We start from the raw sequence: 22,058 nt of genomic DNA, 5'->3' as shown, positions 1-22,058 counted from the left end.
AATCAGTAAATTTAGGTTCGGGACGTAACACAATATGTATAGGAAAGAAAACTTCGATCTCACATAAGCACAAAATTGCCTTTTCTAAGGAAGAAAGTTATGTCAATTGACTCAATTTGTTCAAAGTCATGAGCAGAAAATTTTAAACAATTATGTGTTTATGTAGCGATTGGTCAAAAAGCATCTTCAGCCCCATTTGGGATTGCTTTGCATTTAAAAAAATCAGATTTTGTTCAAAATTTTAGATTTTATTGTGTTTGGTAAATAAATAAAAAGCAGCTTTAATTGAAAGTTATAAGTCGCTGGCAGCAAATTTTAGAAGCAGCCTAGAGGTTGCTTTTGGAAGCTGTTGTGGATCAAAACACATTCTGTAGTTGTTTTTTGTACTGACAGCACTTTTAAAAATATTATTTACCAAACACGAAACTGTTTTAATTCACAGCTGATTATTCTCACAACACAGCATCAACATTTTTTTTTTTAAGCCACAACAATCTCAAACTAGCCCTTCTATGGCTAGGTGGTGACTGCTTTACAGGAAAGGGGGGCAATGGAATACACTATTGTGGTAGCTGGAGCGGCGGATTCCTTGGCTACATTACAGTATCTTACTCCTTATACAGGAGCGGCTCTGGCCGAATATTTCATGTACAGTGAGCAACACACTTTAATCATTTATGACGGTCTCTCCAAACAAGCACAGTCTTAAATAATAATAATAATAATAATAATAATAATAAATAAATAAATAAATAAATAAATAAATAAGTGAACAAGAACTTGCTCACAACAAAATTAAAAGGAAAAAAATTCAGAAAATAAAAGAATGCTCAGAGAAAAAGAAAAAGGCTTTACTCGCATGGATTAAAGCTCAGTGTATTGCAGCTATGCTACTTGAAATTACTTAATAAATCAATATCACAATGCTAAATTTACATCAAGTGAACATGAATTGTAAATACATGAGAGGATTCAGAGAGCAGGGACTCAGAAGTTCAGAGAAGAAAGCTGAACTGCCAATCCGAGAGCTGCAATTGAAATCAGAATCAGACGGCGGAGCTTTGACTGGCGAGCAAAAACGCCGCCATCGATGGCTCTTCTGCTTCTTAATTTGAAGTTTTCATTATGGGCTTTAGGTGTTGGGTGTACTAAGTAAATGATTACGTGACTGGCATCAAAACCTCACACCACATTATCAAAAAGGTTACAGTGAATTGGGTGATTTTTGCACTGTTCAAATTTTAGAGCATCCACGAAACAATATTTCAACGAAAGGCAACAAAACTGAACATCCTTTTATTCATTGATATGATTCAACTTCATGCAAATAAGACTTGGAAGTGTTTACGTTCATGACGTATACACAAGTGTGGAAGCATGAATGAGGGTCTATCAATTATGGGTAAAACCTTCATATACTACAAACCCCAAGAGCAAGGGATAGTTTTCTACACCTAAGGACCTACAATGTGTACTAGAAGGCGTGAGAATGACCAGAAGACAATGCATTTTGATGCAACAATTTGATGACGCCTAACGTCCTTCGATCGTCGTAATGCTAGATTCATTTTTGGAGGAATTAGTATTTTCATAGGATAGTCTAAGATGATAAGCTGAATTTTGGATAGTGAATATAGGCATCTTCGGATGTGGACCATCTTTCTCGCTACTTAGAATTGAAGCTACATCCGCCATGGTTGGTCTATCCATAGCATTGTCTTGTACACAAAGAAGCCCAACATGCACGCATGTTATTACTTCTGATGAGGAATATGAATCACCAAATACTTCATCTACTAACTCCAATGCCCTGCCTTCATTCCACAACTTCCATGCCTGAAAATAATCCAATTATTGTTAACACTTGTCAAGACCCCAAAGCTGTAGACAACAATTACATTAGGTTTTAGAGTATAAACTTACATATGCAAGGAAGCCTAGCTGTTGTTCATATAAATAGAAGCTGGTATTCTTCTTGCCGCTAACAATCTCCAATACCAGGACCCCAAAGCTGTAGACATCAGATTTTTCAGAAAATACCCCACCCATGGCATACTCTGGAGACATATAACCACTGCACAACAAACACATTAGTACGTATATGACAAAATTGCTTCTTTTGGTTTCTGGCTTAAAGAACTGATTCTCACCGTGTTCCAACAACCTTTTGAGTATTTTCTAGACTCTGTGTTTCTTCAACTATACGTGCCAATCCAAAATCTGAAATTTTTGGTTTCATTTTCTCATCCAAGAGAATGTTACTGACTTTTAAATCTCTATGTATCACTTTCACATAGGAATCATGATGGAGATAAAGAAGCCCTCTAGCAACACCCTGAATAATATTAATGCGTGTAGCCCAATCAAGCACAGCTCTCTTAGTCAGATCTAATCAAATATTCAATGGACCCAGTTAGAGTAGTAATGCTATTCATATTTTTCATGCACATAACAAAGAAACATTGACGATCACTAGGCTTCGAACCTTAGATTTCTAGCCTCTAAGTGTTCACAAATAGAGACATTTGTAAAAAAAGTAGTGAGTACATAATACAGATCTGAACTGAACATACACACAGAATGTTTGACAGTGGTGAGCATTAAACTTACACTGCTGAATTTCTTCCTCAGTCAAACTCTATGATAATTTGTGACTTGGTAAATTTAGATCATGCGAATTCATCGTATCTCAATGCTAGAATTTTTCAAGCATATTTATATTAAAAGGAATATAGGTAAAGATGAGTAACGTACTGCAGCTAAAATAAAACACTAGAGAAACTAACCACATAGAAAAGTATCCAAGCTTTTGTTTGGCATGAACTCGTAAATCAGTAACATCTCATCCTCTTTAACACAGCAACCCATCATCCTAATAAGGTTTTTGTGTTGAAGATTGGGGATCAATAGCATCTCATTCTTGAACTCTTCGACACCTTGTCCTGAGCTACTAGATAGTCTTTTTACTGCTATTTCCTTCCCTTCTGGTAGCATCCCCTACACGATGTCCACAAATTAGTCATTGCAAGCATGTCTATATCTTCTAAAGTGCTACATATGTTTTTATTAGCAAAGAAAATACCTTATAAACTGGGCCAAAACCTCCTTGCCCAATTTTGTTTGTGATGCTGAAGCTGTCTGTGGCGATTAGTATGCTATCAAAATCATATATCTTTAGCTCTGAGGCATCATGCTTCTCTATATATTCTCGAAGACTGTCTCTATGAATCTTAGTCATACTAGTTGATTCCAAGCGCCGGGCTGTTAATATGTCGTATCCTGATTTTGCAACAAAACTATCAAACACAGAGTTGGAACTAAACAAGCAACATTTGGGTAACAGACAATAAATAATAAATTCTTATAATGTGCTAAATTAATTGACCCCCTCATCTAATTCTCTTACGCTTTTGGTTAGCACGCCACCTTTGCAAAATGAAGACTATAACAACTAAGATACTCATAAATCCAATAGATGTAAGGCTGGCAATTAACTTTATCGATTTTCCTTCACCTGAAAAGAAAAAAACAAAATCAACTTGCAATACAAACCAAAATTAGTGGTATACGAGTTGTGCAAGAGCTATTATCATTTACCTAGTTCTGAGTGTGCTAGGCGGACATAAAGATCTTCCCCAAAAGCTGGAAACTGCTGCATATCAATAAGGTCTTTGGACCAGACCAAACACCCTACGTTGTCAATATATGCATAAGCCAAGCAAGAACAATTACTCAGGCACTGTATCTTGCAGTCCTCGAACTTGTCTAGAGCCAAAGAACTCAGATATTGATGAAAATCGGGAACTTTCAATCTTTCTAATTTCAAAAACCCATCTTTTCCTTTTGATGAGACTGATTCATTTATGTGCATCTCACAAGACAAATTTGTTCGTCTCACACAACCTCCAGTCCAGTTTCTTTTGCTCCATTCCTCATTTGACTTGGGTATAAACCCTTTCAAACACTTGCAGATTGGAGATTTAGAAGATTTGCAAACCCCAAAAGGTCCACAGGCACCATAATTGTCACAAGGGGTTTTCCATGTCTCCCATTTAAGATACCAGTTCTTGCCATTGCCACTTACTGAAAAAAAGAATCTCGATATACCTTTTGAAGATATGTCCCCATATGCAAGAATTTTCTCACCAGGAATTTTGTCAAAACCGTAAGATAAATACCTTGTTCCCTGAGTCTCATTATCAACAATAGAAAATGGATTTAGATACTGAGAATCCATTGGGGGTACACCAATAAACTTTGCTTTATCCCATGGCCCACTTCTCCAGTGGGGAGTAGATCCATTAATCCAAATGAATGATTGTGCCGGCAACTCAGCTGACAGTCCGACCAAGAATATCCCCGGTGATGGATCATTTTCACTTTTCCAAGAGGTCAAGAAATTCCTTTTTCCAGAATGACTATCATATCCCATCAACATGCCTGGCAAATGTGTGTCACCAGGATTATTAAAACTCTCCCACAAATCAGCTCCCATAACATCTTTAACAACAAAGTTTCCATTATCTAAGAGAACTGCAGATGAACCGTTAGATATATTGGTTGACCAAACAAAACTCTGCTTCCCATCTACAAGCTCCAGATTCCCATTGCTGCTAATTTTCAAAGTAGCCAAGGTGTCTGTAGCTGCAAGAGGATTATATCTGTTAGCCACCCATACATATTTACGGGGAAATATACTTTTGTGCCACAACCCCACATACTTATTAGCAGAACTATTAGGACTGAAGAAGCCCAATTCGAATATCAGGCTAGGAGAGACTAGAGTTTGTCCCTCGGATAATGGGTCTGAAGGAGTTATGTTATTTAGTACTTCAGCACCATACTGTGACGGAAGCAAACTGAAGATGAATGAGAAAAACAAAGTACCACTACCCAGTTGCATCCCTACCCCAATATGTTTCCCAGAAGAACAATGTTAAATATTTTCTGTTTCACAAGGACAACCCTGCTACTGAAAGTAGTAAAGCACCTAGGCCACACAGAACTAAGGGTAGACCAGGTAATGTAGAAAGTTTTATGATAGTTCTGCCAATGCTTTTAAAACTCATGGCAAACAAATTTGAAGACTTACGACAAATTTGGAAATCATACAATTCAAAAATGCATGGTCCAAAACTTACGACAATAACCCTCGACAAGCATCAAGTTGACAGTTTCCTTTAAACTTAGTGAGCTGCTGTAACTTTATGTTCAGTAACATTCAAACTTAGTGAGATGCTGTAACATTGTTTTCAACCATGGAAACAATTAACATTGAGAAAAGGAATTGAACTTTTAAGTGAAGGAAGCAAAGCAGTGTATGATATTTTCATCCTGAGAGAGACCCAGATTACATGCAAAGAAATCATCTGATAGGTAAAAATTAGCACCAATAAATTCAGAAAAAGTAAATGAAACCCAGTAAATATCACCCATGACTTTTCTCCCCCAATCCCTCAATTAAAACGAACCAATCTCCACATGAAAGAATCATAACACCAATCATCAATATCATCATGAAAAATAGCTGGAATACATTAGAACTTGATGTGAAAGATTGGAATTTTGCAATGTTCAGAAATTTATGGAAGAAAGAATTTAGTACTTGAAATGAGTCAAGGGAAATGAGACAAAATGCTTTGGCTTTTACCTAACAAGTCGCCCTTGAAGGCACATTTCATTTTCTAATGGAGAAGGTTCTGTCAATTTGTTTAGAGTCATGAACACGAAACTTTGAATAATTCCTGCCTCTCTCACCAAAAAACAAAATTCATAGGTTCCTACTTACTAGTGGAGTTCATTAAACCAAACAATAAAATAAAAAGAAGTATAGCATTTCACTTGGGTTCTTACAAAATCTCACTACAGAACAAAAAGGAAAAAATTTCAGAAATTAAAAGAGTAGAACATAAACAAGAGGATTCAAAGCGAAGTGAGAGCATGGACTCAAAAGTTCTAAGAAGAAGGCTTAACTGCCATACCAAGAGATGCAATTGAAATCGGAATCTGACAAGGCTTTTTGTTGTTTAAGTAAATCCAAATTGTGTTTGGCCCAAACTCTAGGTTACTTGACCTAGTGGTAATAGGGTTTAATTAGAAGAATCTAGAGATTATTTCCCTGTATGATTTAGACTCTATACATTGTAATCCTCTATATAAAGAGGCCCCTATTATCAATGAGAATACACAACGATTTTCTCTCAATTTTTGATTCCCTAAAACACGTTATCAGCACGAAGCCCTAATCCTGAAACAAATAGCCAAACCTTCATTCAAGAAGCTAAAAACCTTGAATCTGAATACAAAACCTTGAAGCCTTTTCTGCCTCCACCTCACACCTTGAAGTACTCGATCCCAGGAATCCAGAACGGGCCAGAAACCTACCGAACTAGCCACCGGAAGCTCCAAACCACCACCAGCAAATATTCCACCGGTTCACCAACTTTTGGACCTCCAATTACTACCAAACTTTTCCAAAAGCAGCGTCTCAACTCCATAATCCAGGAACTGGAAAAACTTTTCCCAGAACCGGCCAAAAGTTCAGGCTCCACTTTGAACCGGCATAAAAGAAGAAAAGAAGAAGACGCGGAAGAAGAAGAAAGAGAAGAAGGAAGGAAAAGAAAAGGGTGGGTTCCATGGCCCACGTGCTGGGCAGAGAGAGAGAGAGAGAAAAAAAAAAGATAAAGAAAGGAGAAGAGGGTGTAGACGTGGCCCACTGCCACAAGAAGAAGAAAAGAAAGAAGCAGAAAGGGCAGACATGGCTAGAAGAAGAAAAGAAAAACAAAGTGGCCCCACGGCCCAAAATTTGGTCAAAGGCAGAAGGAAGGAAAAAAAATAGAGAAGGAAAGACATGCGGGCCCAGAAGAAAAGTCAAGGCCTCAGCGGGCTTGGGCCGAAGCAAGAAAGAAAAGGAGAGAAAAATAGGCCTGGGCCAAAGCAATTGATCAGCCCACTAGCCAACCTCCGGCCACCTCTGATCGCTGCCGCCGCATGCACCTATGACTTTCGGCAAGATTTTCTGCCGACTTTCCCCGATAAATTTTTTACACTTATTGAGGTATGTTTTAATGGTTCTTTTAGTTCCCGTTTTTGAAGTTTTAATTATTTTTCTTCTTTTTCTCGGGGACTTGCAACCTCTCTTCTTCTACCCCCCCTTTCTTTATCATAGGGGAGATCAAATTAAGCCGAACTGTGGGGGTTCATGCTCACTCCAAGCTTAGAGCTTGTTGATATCTCCAAAGTTAGAGTTTGTAGAGAATTTGTGATCGACTACTTACGTTATTGTTTCAATCTAATCCAATACCTCTTGGAATTTAATTTCATGGAAGCGATTACGCTCAGGAATTTTATATGTTTTCGTGGTAGCCTTTTATGCTCCGAAACTAACCATTTTTCTTGTTCTCTTTCAGGATGAGTAACCTGAACATATTAGACTTTGCTCCACTGGGAACAACTGGCTCTGGATATCACAGGTGGGTTCATAATGTCCGCCAACATCTCAAGGCCGATGGAATCCTGGATATGATTCTCGAGCCTAGCCAAGATGTGCTAACTGTTGAGCAAGCTCAAGCTTTGGAAGTAAATAGAGCAGCCTTAAAGGCAAATAAGGCGAAAGCCATCATCCTAATGACTCGTCATATGGATGATTTACTCCAGTATGAGTGTATGAATGAAGAAGACCCTAGAAGGCTGTGGGTCTCACTCGAAGAAAGATTTGGCAACGTCCGTGACTCCATGCTTCCTGACCTAGAAGTGAGATGGCATAGCCACCGCTTCTGTGATTTCAAGTTAGTTCTTGACTACAACTCAGAAGCACTTCACATTAAATCCTTAATGGAATTCTATGGTAAAGAAATCACAAATGCGATGTTGATTGAGAAGACTCTCGCTACCTTCCCCGTCTCTACATTGATGGTTGCTAAGAACTATCGAATCGATATTACTGCAAGACGGATCACAAAGTTTCATGAGCTCATTGGAGCTATGAATGTCACTGAAAAGCATGACAACATCCTTGGGAAGAACTATAATTCGAGATCCTTGGAAATAGAGCATATTTAGGAATCCAATTATAGTCGTGCCCCTAAGAGAGGAGGCCAAGAGCGAAACCCTAATCTTAGGGATACTTCTAGACGTTCTAGTCCATATAATCGCTCTACTTGGGAAGGTAACCGCCAAAATAGGCGAACACGGAACCGAAGAGGTAAACGTAGAAAGAGAGAGGGAGGCAACCCCTCTGGTTATGTTGGTGGCACCACCAACACTAAGAGCCATCTAAATGACGCTTTCAAAGCGCCTCAATCAATGGAGTCTGACCAAAGAGATGTATGTTCTCAATATGGAGTATCCGGTCATTGGGCACACATTTGTAGAGCTCGTGAAGAAGTTGTCACCGCCTACAAAGCATATTGTGAAGCAAGAGAAGCTCACTATGTGGAATAAGAAGATCAAGAAGATGATCTAGAGTGAAGGGTTGAAGACTACAAATCTGGCTGGGATCAACAGATCGCCAATTCTGTTTAAGTTTTTATTTTTCCAAGAGATGTAATAGGCAATTGCCATATATTTTTGTAGTATATGCCAATGTTTTAGTCTTTCTTCAAAGTAGGCTCACCCAAAGTACACGTGATGTCTAGGAAGGTTCTGAGATTAGTGATACTTAAGCGAGCCTTATTCCACTGGCATCTCTCTACTCACCTGGTCACATTTATTTTGGAATTACCGAAATAAGTTAGACGACTACCATTATTTTGCATTTGCTAGCATTTTGGATAAGATTTTCTTTGGTCAAAGAGACAATGATGTAACTCCATTGGCTTATGAATAAAATTTCGAGTTCTTCTCACGATGACTCAATTTTGATTCTAAGCATATTACTTTGTAACTACAATGGTTGGGCCATCAGTATTAATTCAAGGACATGAAATAGCCCAAGTTCCCCTTGCCAAATGGTACCTTGATTACTGTCACAGAAACTCTCTACGCTTCTAGGGCGAATCGCACATATGAATAGCCAACGAAGTCCATGCGAAAACGCATGTAGAGAACGGAAATGAGTTCTTTTGCAATGCCTCTAACGATTGCGAACAAAGGCGCATCTTAGAGAAGTTTATGTGTCTCTCTAGTGGACTTTATGTCACTATTCGAGCTATTAAATCCAATAAAGTTATGAGAGAAGATCTCTTGGATTTAGACACATATTGGCTTTGTCACGACAGGATAGGTCATCCTGGTCATGATATGATGATCTGTCTACTAAACACTTCACATGGACATCTTTTCTATCGAGCAAAATGAAGCATGAATCAAAAGTTGATTCCTGGACTAAGTGTGACTAACGCTGCTACCTAGGGCACTGCCTCCGTCCACCACCAGCCTAGGGCTGGCACAGTCCCTATCCATGACACCATGGATATCCTCCATCATAGTAATGGCACCCCAGGTGATGCTGCAATCACCAACTTGCTTCAAATAGCATTTCAGACGCTCAAGCCTAACCAAAATTCACATTGGTTGCTTTTAAAGCCTCTCGCTCGTTTTACAAAGCCCGTTCCTTAGGGAAATTAGCACTGAGACCGTCCTATGCAAAGGATATGAAAATAATCATTATGTTCTTACATTGAATCCGTAGGGATTCTGTGGACTAGTTCAACCAACTTGCGGACGTTTAAATATCTCATGATGTTGGTTGACACGCAAACACGCTGGTCACGTGTTGTGCCATTGTCCACTTATGATGGTGCTTATGCTAAACTCCTAGCACATATCATATGACAACGGGCTCACTCCCCGAATCATCCTATTCAGTCAATTGTATTTGACTATGCTAGTGAGTTTACATCGAAGACTTTCAATCGTTATTGCATTGGGACTAATGTTGGACATTGTATTCCCATGAACACACCCAATTGGTCTCGCGGAAACGACTACGATGGTAGTCCGGACATTGGTAATGCGCACTAATTTCCTTATATCCGCTTGGGGTGATGTAATATCGCATGCAGCTATGCTGATTCGTCTACGACCCACCGCCACTCAATGTACCTTTGCGTTACAGCTAATGACTGGGTACAAGTATTGTACTTACGCAAATTTGAGTGTGCCTTTATGTGCCAATTGTGCTGCCACAACGCTCTATAACGGGTCCTTACAAACGAATGGGCAACTACATTGGATTTAAGACTCTAACAATCGTCCGCCACTTAATGCCCTAGCAAGGCAATCTCATTACCGCTAGATTTACTGGTTGTCACTTTGATGAGACAGTCTTCCCCTTATTAGGGGGAGATAAGAACACGGATGTTCAGCTGGAACGACAGGAATTGTCATGGCCTGTCCCCACTATGTCTCATCTTAATCCCTGTTAAAGTGACGAGATAACACAAATATGCTGCAAATATGCCTGCAAGGAAGTACGTCCCTATGAGAGGACGTAGCGCCACCTTAAACAGAGGTAGGCATGGCGCCAACACCAAAGAGAGTGGCACTCTGGCATTATAGACCATGGCCCCAGCTAGGATGCATGGGAGGCCCGTGGATTTGAAGGATACTTTGGCACATTCCAATCCTTTGATCATTAAGACTCAAAATCCGTCTAATGAGAATCTTCCAGATTATGGTTATCGTTGGGGGACGCCTCAACGTCAGAACCTATTCTTGAGAATATAGAGCTCTATGAAAATTACACTAGTGTACATGAGACGTGGGATAGAAACTCAATCATAATTGTTGATGTAGTTGCGCATTTCGTTGCGCATGAGTTTGTTGAGTCCGATGATATTGAACCACGCTTCGTTGATGAATGAATGCCAACATAGATAGATCTGGTCGAAATAGAAAGATGCGATCTAGGTTAAGATGGATTCTCTAACAAAGAGGAAGGTTTTCGAGCTAGTGATGCTAACACCTCCTAAAATAAAACCTATTGACTAATGGGTCTTCGTTAGAAAGCGTGATGAGAAAAAGATATGGCAATCTCGCCTTATGGTGCAAGGCTTCTCATAAAATGCCCTGAAATCGACTACGATGAGACATATTTTCTCGTAATGGATGTCATTGCACTCCACTACCTTGTCAGTTTGGTAGTTTCCGAATAACTGAACATGCATCTTACAAATATGGTCACTACGTATTTCTATAGGGATCTAGATACGGAATATACATGAAAGTTCATGGTGAACTTCATTTACCCAAGTCAAGTGGCTCTAGACCACAGAGTGCGTTTACAAAGAGGTTGAAACGCTCGCTAAAATGACTACTTGATTGGGAATGGATATGCCCACGCGTTTCCATAACAAGTTTTGGATTCCATCGCGGTTCATGTTGAACATGATCTTCATTAGAAGCCCTCAAAGAGTTAAGGGAAACCGCTGAACACTTCAAATCCGAGTTTGAGATTAAGGATTTTGAGAGAGCACAATTATGCCTCAGTTTGGAAATTGAACATAGTGTTGATAGATGCTTAGGCATTTTGACAAGGTCAAACCTTCAAGCACCCCCTTGAACATCCTTAGTCTTGATCCTGAAAAGGATCCTCTTTGTCTGAAGGATGATGACGAAGATGTGCTAGAGGCAGAAGTGCCTTACTTGAGTACAATAGGCACATTATTGTACTTAGCTCAATGCACAAGACCGGACATCTCATTTGCAATGAACTTGTTAGCTAAGGTATAGCTCTACGCCAACGCGACGCCATTTGATTGGTCTAAAAGATATCTTTCGGTAGTCGAGATGTACGATTGATATGGGCTCATTCTATCCCTACAGAGAGATGATGGATTCAGACCCATCACACACCAGGAACGCCGCCAACACTGGCCTGCGTCCACTATCCCCATCCCAAAACGACATAAGTGTTTCGGAAGGTTTTGCTGATGTTGGGTATCTCTCTGACCCATACAAAGGTCATTCCCAAACTGGTTAAGTGTTTACCATGGGAAAAGACCGTGACATCTTGGAGGTCTACATAACAGACCTTAGTCGCTATATCTTCAAATAATACAGAGATTCTTGCTCTTCACGAAATGGTTTGTGAATGTATATGGATTGGATCCATAATTACGCATGTTCGAACAATTGTGGTTTGAAGTCTACAACAGATGAGCCTACGCATTTAGGATAATGCTGCTTGCTTTGAACACATGAAGCAAAGGCTACATCAAAAGCGACAACACCAAGGATAATCAGCAACAACAGACTCTGCTCAAGATCAATTTGAACTAGATTCAATATGAGGACAGTATGGCAGACTTGCTCACTAAGTCATTGCCTAAATTTCACTTTCGAGAAACATGTTGGTAGCATCGTTTGCAGAAGTTATCCGAACTCGAATGACCGTAGTCGTTAGGGGGAGATGCAGACATCAGGGGGAGGTGTCTACATGTATGGTCTCGAAACGTGAAGGGTGTGTTGTGCTCTTTTTCCCCTTCAATCGAGGTTATTTTTGTCCCACTGGGTTTTTGTTACTCGACAAGGTTTTTAATGAGGCAACGAGAGGAGCACCACGTTTGGGCGACACAAGGGGGAGTGTTTAAGTAAATCCAAATTGTGTCTGGCCCAAACTCTAGGTTACTTGACCTAGTGGTAATAGGGTTTAATTAGAAGAATCTAGAGATTATTTCCTTGTATGATTCAGACTCTATACATTGTAATCCTCTATATAAAGAGGCCCCTATTATCAATGAGAATACACATCGATTTTCTCTCAATTTCTGATTCCCTAAAACATTTGTCATAATTTGACAAAATTCTCAGTCCACGACCCAAAATCATAATTTAAAGTTTTCAATTTGGGCTTTAGGTGTTGGGTGTACTGAGTGAATTATTAGGTGACACATGCATCAAAATCTCGGACCACATCATCAAATAGGTTACGGTTAATTTTTGAACTATTTAAATTAGGCCTCATCATTTAGCCTGTAGATCAAATGGGCTGATGGAGGCCTGCAAACCCGATGGGTAAAAGTCTGTACCAGCCCGCATAAAAGCCCGCAAAGACCAGCCTCAGTGGGTAGAGGGCCAGGCTTGGTTTAGGGGTTTAAAACCCAGCCCGGCCCATAGACTTGGCCAATCAAAGCCCGCCAGGCTTGGCCAGAAAAAGTCGATAAATTAATATATCTATACTATTATTAAGAGAATTGGCTTTGTTAGCCAAAGCTAAATTTTTTGATAGATTTAGCCTTAAAAGATTAAAAAAAAAACTTTGAGAATAAATTAAATCACAAGGGTAAATATGACAATTAAAAAGTAGGTTTTTATTAAGAAAATTAAAAAAAAAATTATCCCACAATCCCCACTTTTCTCTGAGAATCGAACACACGACCTCTACAATGTTGAAATTATAATTTACCAACAGCTCACTTAAATAAAAAACTATTACACATGCAGACATGTCATTCATAAAATATGGTAAATCACTAAATCCCCTAGTATATGATTTTCAGATTTTGGGGTACCTTCATTCTGTATGTAGTAATCAATGCTCTGTCTATATTGGTCGTGAACCCTAGAACAAATCCAAGCATGCAGCAAAAAACAAAAACTTGAAGGAAGATCAAGCAAAGAAATTGAGGGCATGTTTAGGGGATAATTCTTATTGAAACTGTGGCAGCTCAATCCAGCACCTTGATAGATATAAAGTGCTTCAAAACCATAGGAATATTTATACTGCCTTTCTTAAAAGAATAACTAATCCATTCGTGCCAGAATTAGCATTTCAAACTTTCAATGGTCAGTAAACATATGTTGGAAGTAGACAAGGTCACACAGACTTGGAGTTGCAGACAATTCGATTCCTCAAAAGAAAAAATATGAGAACCAATTTTACAAGATGGTATTTTTAATCAAAACCAATACAAGGAGAACTACTGTTAGAGACATGTTTTGTAATTTTGGATTCAAGATGAGATATCATACAAGTATTATATTACCGAAAGCTTTCAAGATATGGTAACAACAGTAGACCCTTCAAGGAAGTGAACAATCTGACGATTTCTTATGATCTTGGGTGGCTTATACTGACTAGCTGATGCTCCGTTTGCAATGGCCACTTGTGATAGTCTATCAAAGCTACAAGGCTTTACAACAAATCACATCAAAGGACCTGCTTCACCTCCAGACTTTAGCTTTGAGGTGTTGTTCCTCCCTTGAGGATGGTTTGGGAGGCATTTACACAGAGAAAGATTACTTTGTAAATAAAACCCGGCCTGGCCTGGAAAAAATGAGAGCTACCTAACCTAGCTCAAAAAAGCCTGCAAGGCCCGTTTTATATGGACGGACTTGGATCTTGTAATTTACAATTAAACCCAACCCAGCCCGTTATTATTTTAAAATGTAGTAAAGCCCAGCCCGACCCGCTCTAAGCCAGCTATGAACGGCCTGGCCCATTGACGAGTTCTTATTCAAATTTTAGAGCATCAATGAAAGAATGTTTCAACAAAAGGCAAGGAAAACTATACATCCTTTAATTCATTGATAGGATTCAACTTCATGCAAATCAGACAGTGTTCATGTACATGCTGTATATAAAAAGTGTAAAAGCAACAATGAGGGTCCATCTACTATGGGTTTTGATGCAACAATTTGTTGTTACCTAACGTCCTTAAATCGTTGTAATGCTAGCTTCATTTTTGGAGGAATTAGTATTTTCATAGGATGGTCCAGGATGATAAAATGAGTTTTGGATAGTTAGTACATGCCTCTTTGGATGTGGACCATCTTTCTCGCTGTTTAGCATTAAAGCTACATCGGTCATGGTTGGTCTATCAGCAGCATTGTCCTGTACACAAAGAAGCCCAACATGCACGCCTGTCATTACTTCTAATGAGGAGTATGAATCACCCAATACTTTATCTACTAACTCCAATGCCCTGTCTTCATTCCACAAGTTCCAAGCCTGAAAATATTCACATTAATTGTTGTGAAGACTTGTTAAGATAGTGTTGTATTTAGCTTCAACTTCATGGTTTAAGCTAAATAATGAGCTAGACTACTGCACATAAAATCAACTATTTTACATTAGGATTTAGAGTATGAACTTACATGGGCAAGGAAGCCAAGTTGTTAGTCATATAAATAGAAGTTGCTATTCTTCTTGCTGCTAATAATCTCCAATACCAAGACCCCGAAGCTATAGACATCAGATTTTTCAGAAAATATACCACCCATAGCATACTCCGGAGACATATAGCCACTGCACAGCAAACACATTAGTATGTATCTGACAAAATTGCTTCTTCTGGTTTCTGGCTTAATTAAAAATGCCATGCGAGTGTAACAGAAAAACTAATATTTACTGCATTCCCACAACCTTCTGAGTATTTAGTTTCTAGACTCTGTGTTCCTTCAACAATGCATGCCAATCCGAAATCTTAGATTTTTGGATTCATTTTCTCAATTCATTTTCTCATCCAAGAGGATGTTACTGACTTTTAGATCTCTATGAATCACCTTCATATAGGAATCATGATGAAGATAAAAAAAGCCCCTTAGCAACAACCAGAATAATGTTAAAGCGTTTACCCCAATCCAGCACTGCTCTCTTTGTCGGATCTAATTAAATATTTAGTGCATCAAATTAATTAGAGTGCTATCATCAACACTATTCATATTTCCCACACACACTACAATGGAACATAGTGCATCATGAGACTTTTAGCCTTAAAATTCAGTTAAAACAAGATTCTAATCATAAATTGCTAACAAATAGAGACACACTTATATGAAAAGTAATGAATGCATAATGGATATCTGAACTGAACAAACACAGGGCATGTTTGACAGTGGTGAGCATTAAACTTGCATGTTGAATGTCTTGATTAGTCAAATTCGATGATACTTTGTGTCAATCGACAAAAAATTCAATGACCAATTTGTGATTATGTAATTTAGTTCCTGAGATTTCATTCATAACTATATTGAAAGAATAGATAAAGATTAGAGAATTTTCAAGAGAATTTTACAAAAGATTAGAGATGAAGGATTATATTGAAAGAATAAGATAAAGATGAGTAGCACACTGCAGCTGAACATAAATGAAACTAACCGTATAGAAAAGTATCCAAGCTTTTGTTTGGCATGAATTTGTAGATAAGGAACTTCTCATTATGTTTGACAGAACTACCCATGATCCTAACAAGGTTTTTGTGTTGAAGATTGGAGATCAACAGCATCTCATTCTTGAACTCCTCCACACCTTGTCCTGAGCTACTAGAAAGTCTTTCTACTGCTATTTCCTTCCCTTCAGGTAGCAACCCCTATACGAGTTCCACAAATCAATAATTAATTCCATTAATTCTTGTATCTTGTACCAGTTGGAAGTGCTATCTATGTTTTCCTTAAGAAAGAAAATACCTTATAAATTGGGCCAAAGCCTCCTTGCCCGAGTTGTTTGTGATGCTAAAGCTATCCGTGGTGATTAGTATGCTATCAAAATCATATATCCTTAGCTCCATGGAATCATGTTGTCCTATATATTCTCGAAGACCATCTCTATAAATCTTAATCATACGACTTGATTCCAAATGACATGTTATTAATTTGACATGTCCTGATTTTGCAAATAAAACTATCAATCACTGAGTTAGAACAAAACAAGAATCAACATTTGGATAACAGAAGAAAAATATCAAATTCTAATGTGCTAAATTAATTGACCCCTTCATTTAATTCTCTTACGCTTTTGGTTGGCACGCCACATGTGCAAACTGAAGACTACAGCAACCAAGATACTCATAAATCCAATAGTTGCAAGGGAAGAGATAGTTGATGTAAAAGGGTGATCAGAGAGAAGAACAATTTTGAAACTCAAAGCACAACGTTTGCTGAGTATTTGTTCATCTGTTCTTTCTTCATTTGCTACTGCAAATTAATCAAAACAATAAAGTTGTGGTTTTGATTATATTTTGTTCAAATACAAAGTAGAAGCTATCAAAAATATTCAACAATTTGTGCGCGTCTCACAATACAAATTTGTTTGTCTCACACAACCTCCAATCTAGTTTCTTTTGCTCCATTCCTCATTTTACAATTTTTTTTGTCAAATTCCTCATTTGACTTGGGTGTAAACCCTTTCAAACACTTGCAGATTGGAGATTTAGAAGCTTTGCAAACCCCAAAAGGTCCACAGGTGCCATAATTATTGCATGGGTTGTTCCATGACTCATAGTCAAGATACCAGTTCTTGCCACTTACTGAAAACAAAAACCCTAGTATACCTTCAGAAGATACGTGATAGGAGCATAATTGTACGTTATTTATATCAAATTCCTTTATATTTTCATGGTTAGTTCGTAATATTTTCCAGTTATTTACTTTGTTTATATGTTTTGTAGGTATTTTAGAGCAAAGAAGAAGAAAAGAAGCAAAAGAGGGATTGAAAGCCAACATCAGCAAATCTGCCTGTGCAGATCAGTCAACTTCGACAGAGTACTGAGAGCAGCTCAGGACGATCCAGATAATGATCTTTATATTGATAGAAAGCCTCGGATGTCTAGTTTCCAAATATTTTTACGGTTCGTGAATATGATTTTTCTAGAAGAAGTTGTGACCGATTTAGTACAAAGAGGTCAGGCTGCACGCGAATCTGAGTTCAAAGAAGGAAAGATTGTCTCCTAGAGCTATAAGGGAAGAAGAATTAAAAGTACTTCTTTAATTAGAGATCAAATTCCTTAGTTCTTGGAGGAGGAGAAGTCTTGACACAATAACTATATAAAAAGGAGTCTAGGGCATCATTGGAGACATCTTTGGACACGCAACATCAGTCCATAGCCGCCATCCTCTCATCCCTCTCTTTTCATATTTTATTTTATTTCTTTTATGTATTACTACTAGTTTTTGATAGTTAGGGGCTGCCTAAGCCCTAGACATGTGTACAATAAGATTTTGGCGTTAATTTTATAGTTTCTTGGATATTGAATGTTTGTTAATTCATTGGTTTCTCATTGATAAATTCTGGTTTCGTTTATTATTGTTGCAAACGTAGTAAGCATGCTAGGATTTTATTGCTATGATTTCGTGTTTAGATCATCATGTCAAGCATGTTATCTAGAGTAGCACATGAGTGACTTGAGCCCCATTCATATGAATTAGCATCTAGGTAGATTAGGACAATATCAGTACCGAAATTGCCTAGCTTTATTCACAACCTTTTTATTCTTAATGACTTTTGACTTGAGAGCTGTGCGAGAACATCACTCTAGGTTCCATGTTAGAAGCTAGGTTAGGATGCACACATCATGCACTTAACATATCAAGTATGAAAGGTTAATAGGTTGAGTTCAACACATCATTGGCTTAGCTTGAGTAAAGACATTCAATTGAAAAGAAGCATATAGGTTAATAAATCTTAGGTGAAACATGGTCTAGTGGTGTATGGTTGTTCCTAGCTATTGTTTATCTCATCTATTTTAAAAACCAAAAACAATTCTTTATTTTCGTCACTTTCTGTTCTCTGTTTTGTTTTATTTATTCAGTATAGTAGATCAACTCCGATTCCCCTGAAATTTTTTGTGAGTCGTTCTTACTGTGTCTAGTTCGTGTCTGTAAATTTTCATAATTTTTCGTTGAGTCTAGATAGGTTTTTTAATTTCACCTTTATTAGAGGTCAGTTTTAATGTTTTGTCTGTTTTCGAGTCTAGATTTGCATATTAAGCACAATCCTCTGCAGGATACCCCTTCTTTCCTATACTACGATTGACTAATATTTGTGATTGCAGGATTAATTTATTACGCCTATTTTAGGTGTATCAATACGTCGGCATATGCAAGAACTTTCTCACCAGGAATTTTGTCAAAACTGTAAGATAAATACCTTGTTCCCTGTGTCACATTATCAACAAGAGTCCATGGATCTAGATACTGAGGAATCAATGTGGGTATACCAATAAACCTTGATTTGTCCCATGGTCCACTTCTCCAGTGGGAAGTAGATCCATTAATCCAAATATACAATTGTGCCGGCAACTCTGCTGATAGTCCAACCAAGAATATCCCTGGTGATGGATCATTTTCACTTTTCCAAAGAACTTCCATTTTCCAGAACCGCTATCATATGCCAACAACATGCTTGGCAGATGTGTGTCACTAGGATCATTGAAACTCACCCACAAATCAACTCCCATACCATCTTTGACAATGAAGTTTCCATTATCTAAGAGAACTGCAGATGAACAATTACATATATTGGCTGACCAGACAGAACGCTGTTTCCCATCTACGAGCTCCAGATTCCCATTGCTGCCGATGCTCAAAGTAGCCAAGGTGTCTGTAGCAGCAAGAGGAATATCTCTGTTAGCTACCCATACATATTTACGGGGAAAGATACTTTTGTGCCACAATCCCACATACTTATTAGCAAAAATGTTTGGACTGAAGAAGCCCAATTCGAATATTAGGCCAGGAGAGACTAGAGTTTGTCCCTCTACTAATGGGTGTGAAGCAGTTATGCTATATACTTCAGCACCATACTGTGATGGAAGCAAACTGGAGATTAATAAGAAAAACAAAGTAATTATACCTAGTTGCATCCCTACTTAAATATGTTTCTCAGAAGAACAATGTCAAATATTTTTTGTTTCACAGGGATAGCTTGGCTACTGATACTAAAGAACCTAGGCCACACAAAACAAAGTGTAGACCAGGTAATGTAGAAAGTTCATGATAGTTCTGCCAATGCTTTCAAAGTCATGGCAAACAAATTTGAAGACTAAGCTCCTTATACAAAGTGTAGACCAAGTAATGTAGAAAGTTCATGATAGTTCTGCCAATGCATATGAAGGCTGTGGTTGACTGATTGTCAACCAAAAAAGCATATGTCAGTAAACTTCAATGTGACTAATGCCATTATACTGATACAATTAACTCTCACTATCTTCTATGGCCACTCTCAGTTTGCCAACATACTTATTGGGAAGGAAATAACAAATACGTAGCGTGTAGGGCAAGTAGCCTGTGGACACCTTGAGCTGTTACACCATTAATAAGGCACATCTCATTATCTTCTTTGATCACTTTCAGTAACATTTAAACTTTAAGTAAATGTTTCAACCAAGGAAACAATTAACATTTGAGAAAAAGAATTGAACTTTAAGTGAAGGAAGCAAAGCAATGTATAATATTTTCATCCTAAGAAAGACCCAGATTACATGGAAAGAAATAATCTGATAGGTAAATTCAGCACCAAGGCATTCAGAAAAAGTAAATGAAACCCAGTAAATATCACCTGTGACTTTTCTCCCCCAACCCCTCACCTGAAACCAATCAATTTCTACATGAAACAATCATAAAAACCATCAGCATCATCATCTTCGTGACAAATAGCTGGAATAAATATGGCTCCAATGATTGAATTGAATTCTCATTAGTCCCAATGAGCTTCTTACTCGCACCAATGGAAGCACGAGTGCTGCTACAAATTACTTAACGCAATGCTGAAATTACATCAAGTCAACAAGAATCAAACATACCTGAGAGAAGTGAAAGGAGATGAGAACAGAGTCAGGGTGGAGGCGACTTAGAAATTCCGTGAAGAAATCGGAAACTGACCGTGGACCGGTGAATCTAATACGACAATGACTGGCGTGCCAAAAAGCCACCATGGATGGCTCTTCTTAGTTTCACAAAATTGCAAAAGGTCCATAATTTGATGTTTGAAGACGAAAAATTTTTGGTTTTAATTTGGTGTTGGGTGTAGTGAGTAAATGTTTTGATGACTGCAACAAAATCGCACCACATAATGAAAAAGATAACAAATTATGTTAATCTTGTTCAAGTAAATCCTTATTTGTGTGTCTGGCTCAAACCCTAGATTACTTGACCTAGTGGTAATAGGGTTTAATTAGAAAAATCTAGATATTCCTAATCAATGTAAGATTACCTTTCCTTGTATGATTCGGATTTTATGCATTATAATCCTCTATATAAAGAGGCCCCTATTATCAATGAGAATACACAACGATTTTCTCTCAAATATCGATTCCCTAAAACACGTTATCAGCACGACGTCCTAACCTTGAAACAAATAGTCAAACCCCAAATTCGAATACAAAACCTTGAAGCTTTTCTGCCTCCATCTCACAACTTGAAGCCCTCAATATCAGGAATCCAGAACCGGCCGAAAACCTACCTAACCGGCCATCGGAAGCTACATACAACCCTCAGCAAATATTCCACCGGTTCACCTTCTTCCGGACCTCCAATTTCCACCAAATTGTGTCATAAGAATCTACTCGATTTGAAGATTCAGGAACCAGAAGCAATATCACTAAAACCGACCAAAAACTCATTGAACCGGCCGACTGAATGTCCAGCAGAAAAACCGGTAGGAAAGAGAAAAAAAAAAAAAAAAGCCCAAAAGCCCAAGATGACCAAGCCCAAGCCCAAGGCAGAGGCCCACAGCAACATCAGCAGCTCGGTCAACTCCGGTCAACACCACTGGTCAACCGTCGGTCAACCACTGCCGGTGACTTTTCCTGCCACTTTTCAGGCCAAATTTTTCGGCGACCTATTTCGAGATATTTTTTACTAAAAGTTTCCCTTTTTTTAGAGTTTTTAATTCAATTCCTCTTCTTTTCTCGGGGACTTGCAACCTCCCTTCTTCTACCCCCCTTTCTTCATCATAAGGAAGACAAAATTAAGCCGAACTGTGGGGTTTGTGCTCACTCCAAGCTTAAAGCTTGTTGAGATCTCTAAACTTAGAGTTTGTAGAGAATTTATGATCGACCACTTACGTCATTGTTTCGATCTAATCAAATACCTCTTGGAACTGAATTTCTTGGAAGCAATTACACTCAGAAATTCCTAATTTCTTGGCAGCTATTACGCTCAGAAATTCCCAATTTCTTGGGAGCAACTATGCTCAGAAATTTTATATGTTTTCATGGTAGGGTATTACGCTCCGAAACTAACCCTAATTTCTTGTTCTCTTTCAGGATGAGTAACCTGAACAAATTAGACTTTGCTCTATTGGGAACAACTGCCTCTGGATATCACAGGTGGGTCCGTGATGTCCGCCAGCATCTTAAGGTCGATGGAATCCTGGATATGATTCTCGAACCTAGCAA

At 38.4% G+C, this 22,058-nt stretch overlaps 1 protein-coding gene across 1 annotated transcript; it reads right to left on the bottom strand.

Annotated features, from left to right (window-relative positions):
• Positions 1 to 1,533: 1,533 nt before the first annotated feature.
• On the bottom strand, positions 1,534 to 20,594 carry LOC112193486 (G-type lectin S-receptor-like serine/threonine-protein kinase At1g61370). Its single transcript, XM_024333656.2, has 13 exons — positions 20,463 to 20,594; positions 20,247 to 20,263; positions 19,101 to 19,479; positions 18,809 to 19,041; positions 15,115 to 15,190; positions 14,697 to 14,893; positions 3,598 to 4,859; positions 3,407 to 3,514; positions 3,083 to 3,279; positions 2,787 to 2,997; positions 2,151 to 2,388; positions 1,924 to 2,074; positions 1,534 to 1,836 (listed from the first exon to the last, which is right to left on the bottom strand). Exons 1-13 carry the CDS (start codon positions 20,592 to 20,594, stop codon positions 1,534 to 1,536), a joined length of 3,504 nt encoding a protein of 1,167 aa, XP_024189424.2.
• Between the last annotated feature and the right edge of the window lie 1,464 nt (positions 20,595 to 22,058).

The sequence above is a fragment of the Rosa chinensis genome, chromosome 3 (genome assembly GCF_002994745.2).
Source record: "Rosa chinensis cultivar Old Blush chromosome 3, RchiOBHm-V2, whole genome shotgun sequence".
Taxonomy (NCBI): domain Eukaryota; kingdom Viridiplantae; phylum Streptophyta; class Magnoliopsida; order Rosales; family Rosaceae; genus Rosa; species Rosa chinensis.
The sequence above is the reverse complement of the archived record's forward strand: the minus strand, read 5'-3'. Positions and strand labels throughout refer to the sequence as shown.

Bases quoted from the DNA above. Each gene is read 5' to 3' on its own strand.
- LOC112193486 (XM_024333656.2), bottom strand. From the start codon at position 20,594: ATGGTGGCTTTTTGGCACGCCAGTCATTGTCGTATTAGATTCACCGGT. The intron at 3,280-3,406 runs GTAAGAGAATTA...TTGCAAAATCAG, and splicing joins GTGGCGTGCTAACCAAAAGC to GATACGACATATTAACAGCC. The intron at 1,837-1,923 runs GTAAGTTTATAC...GATTATTTTCAG, and splicing joins AGCTAGGCTTCCTTGCATAT to GCATGGAAGTTGTGGAATGA.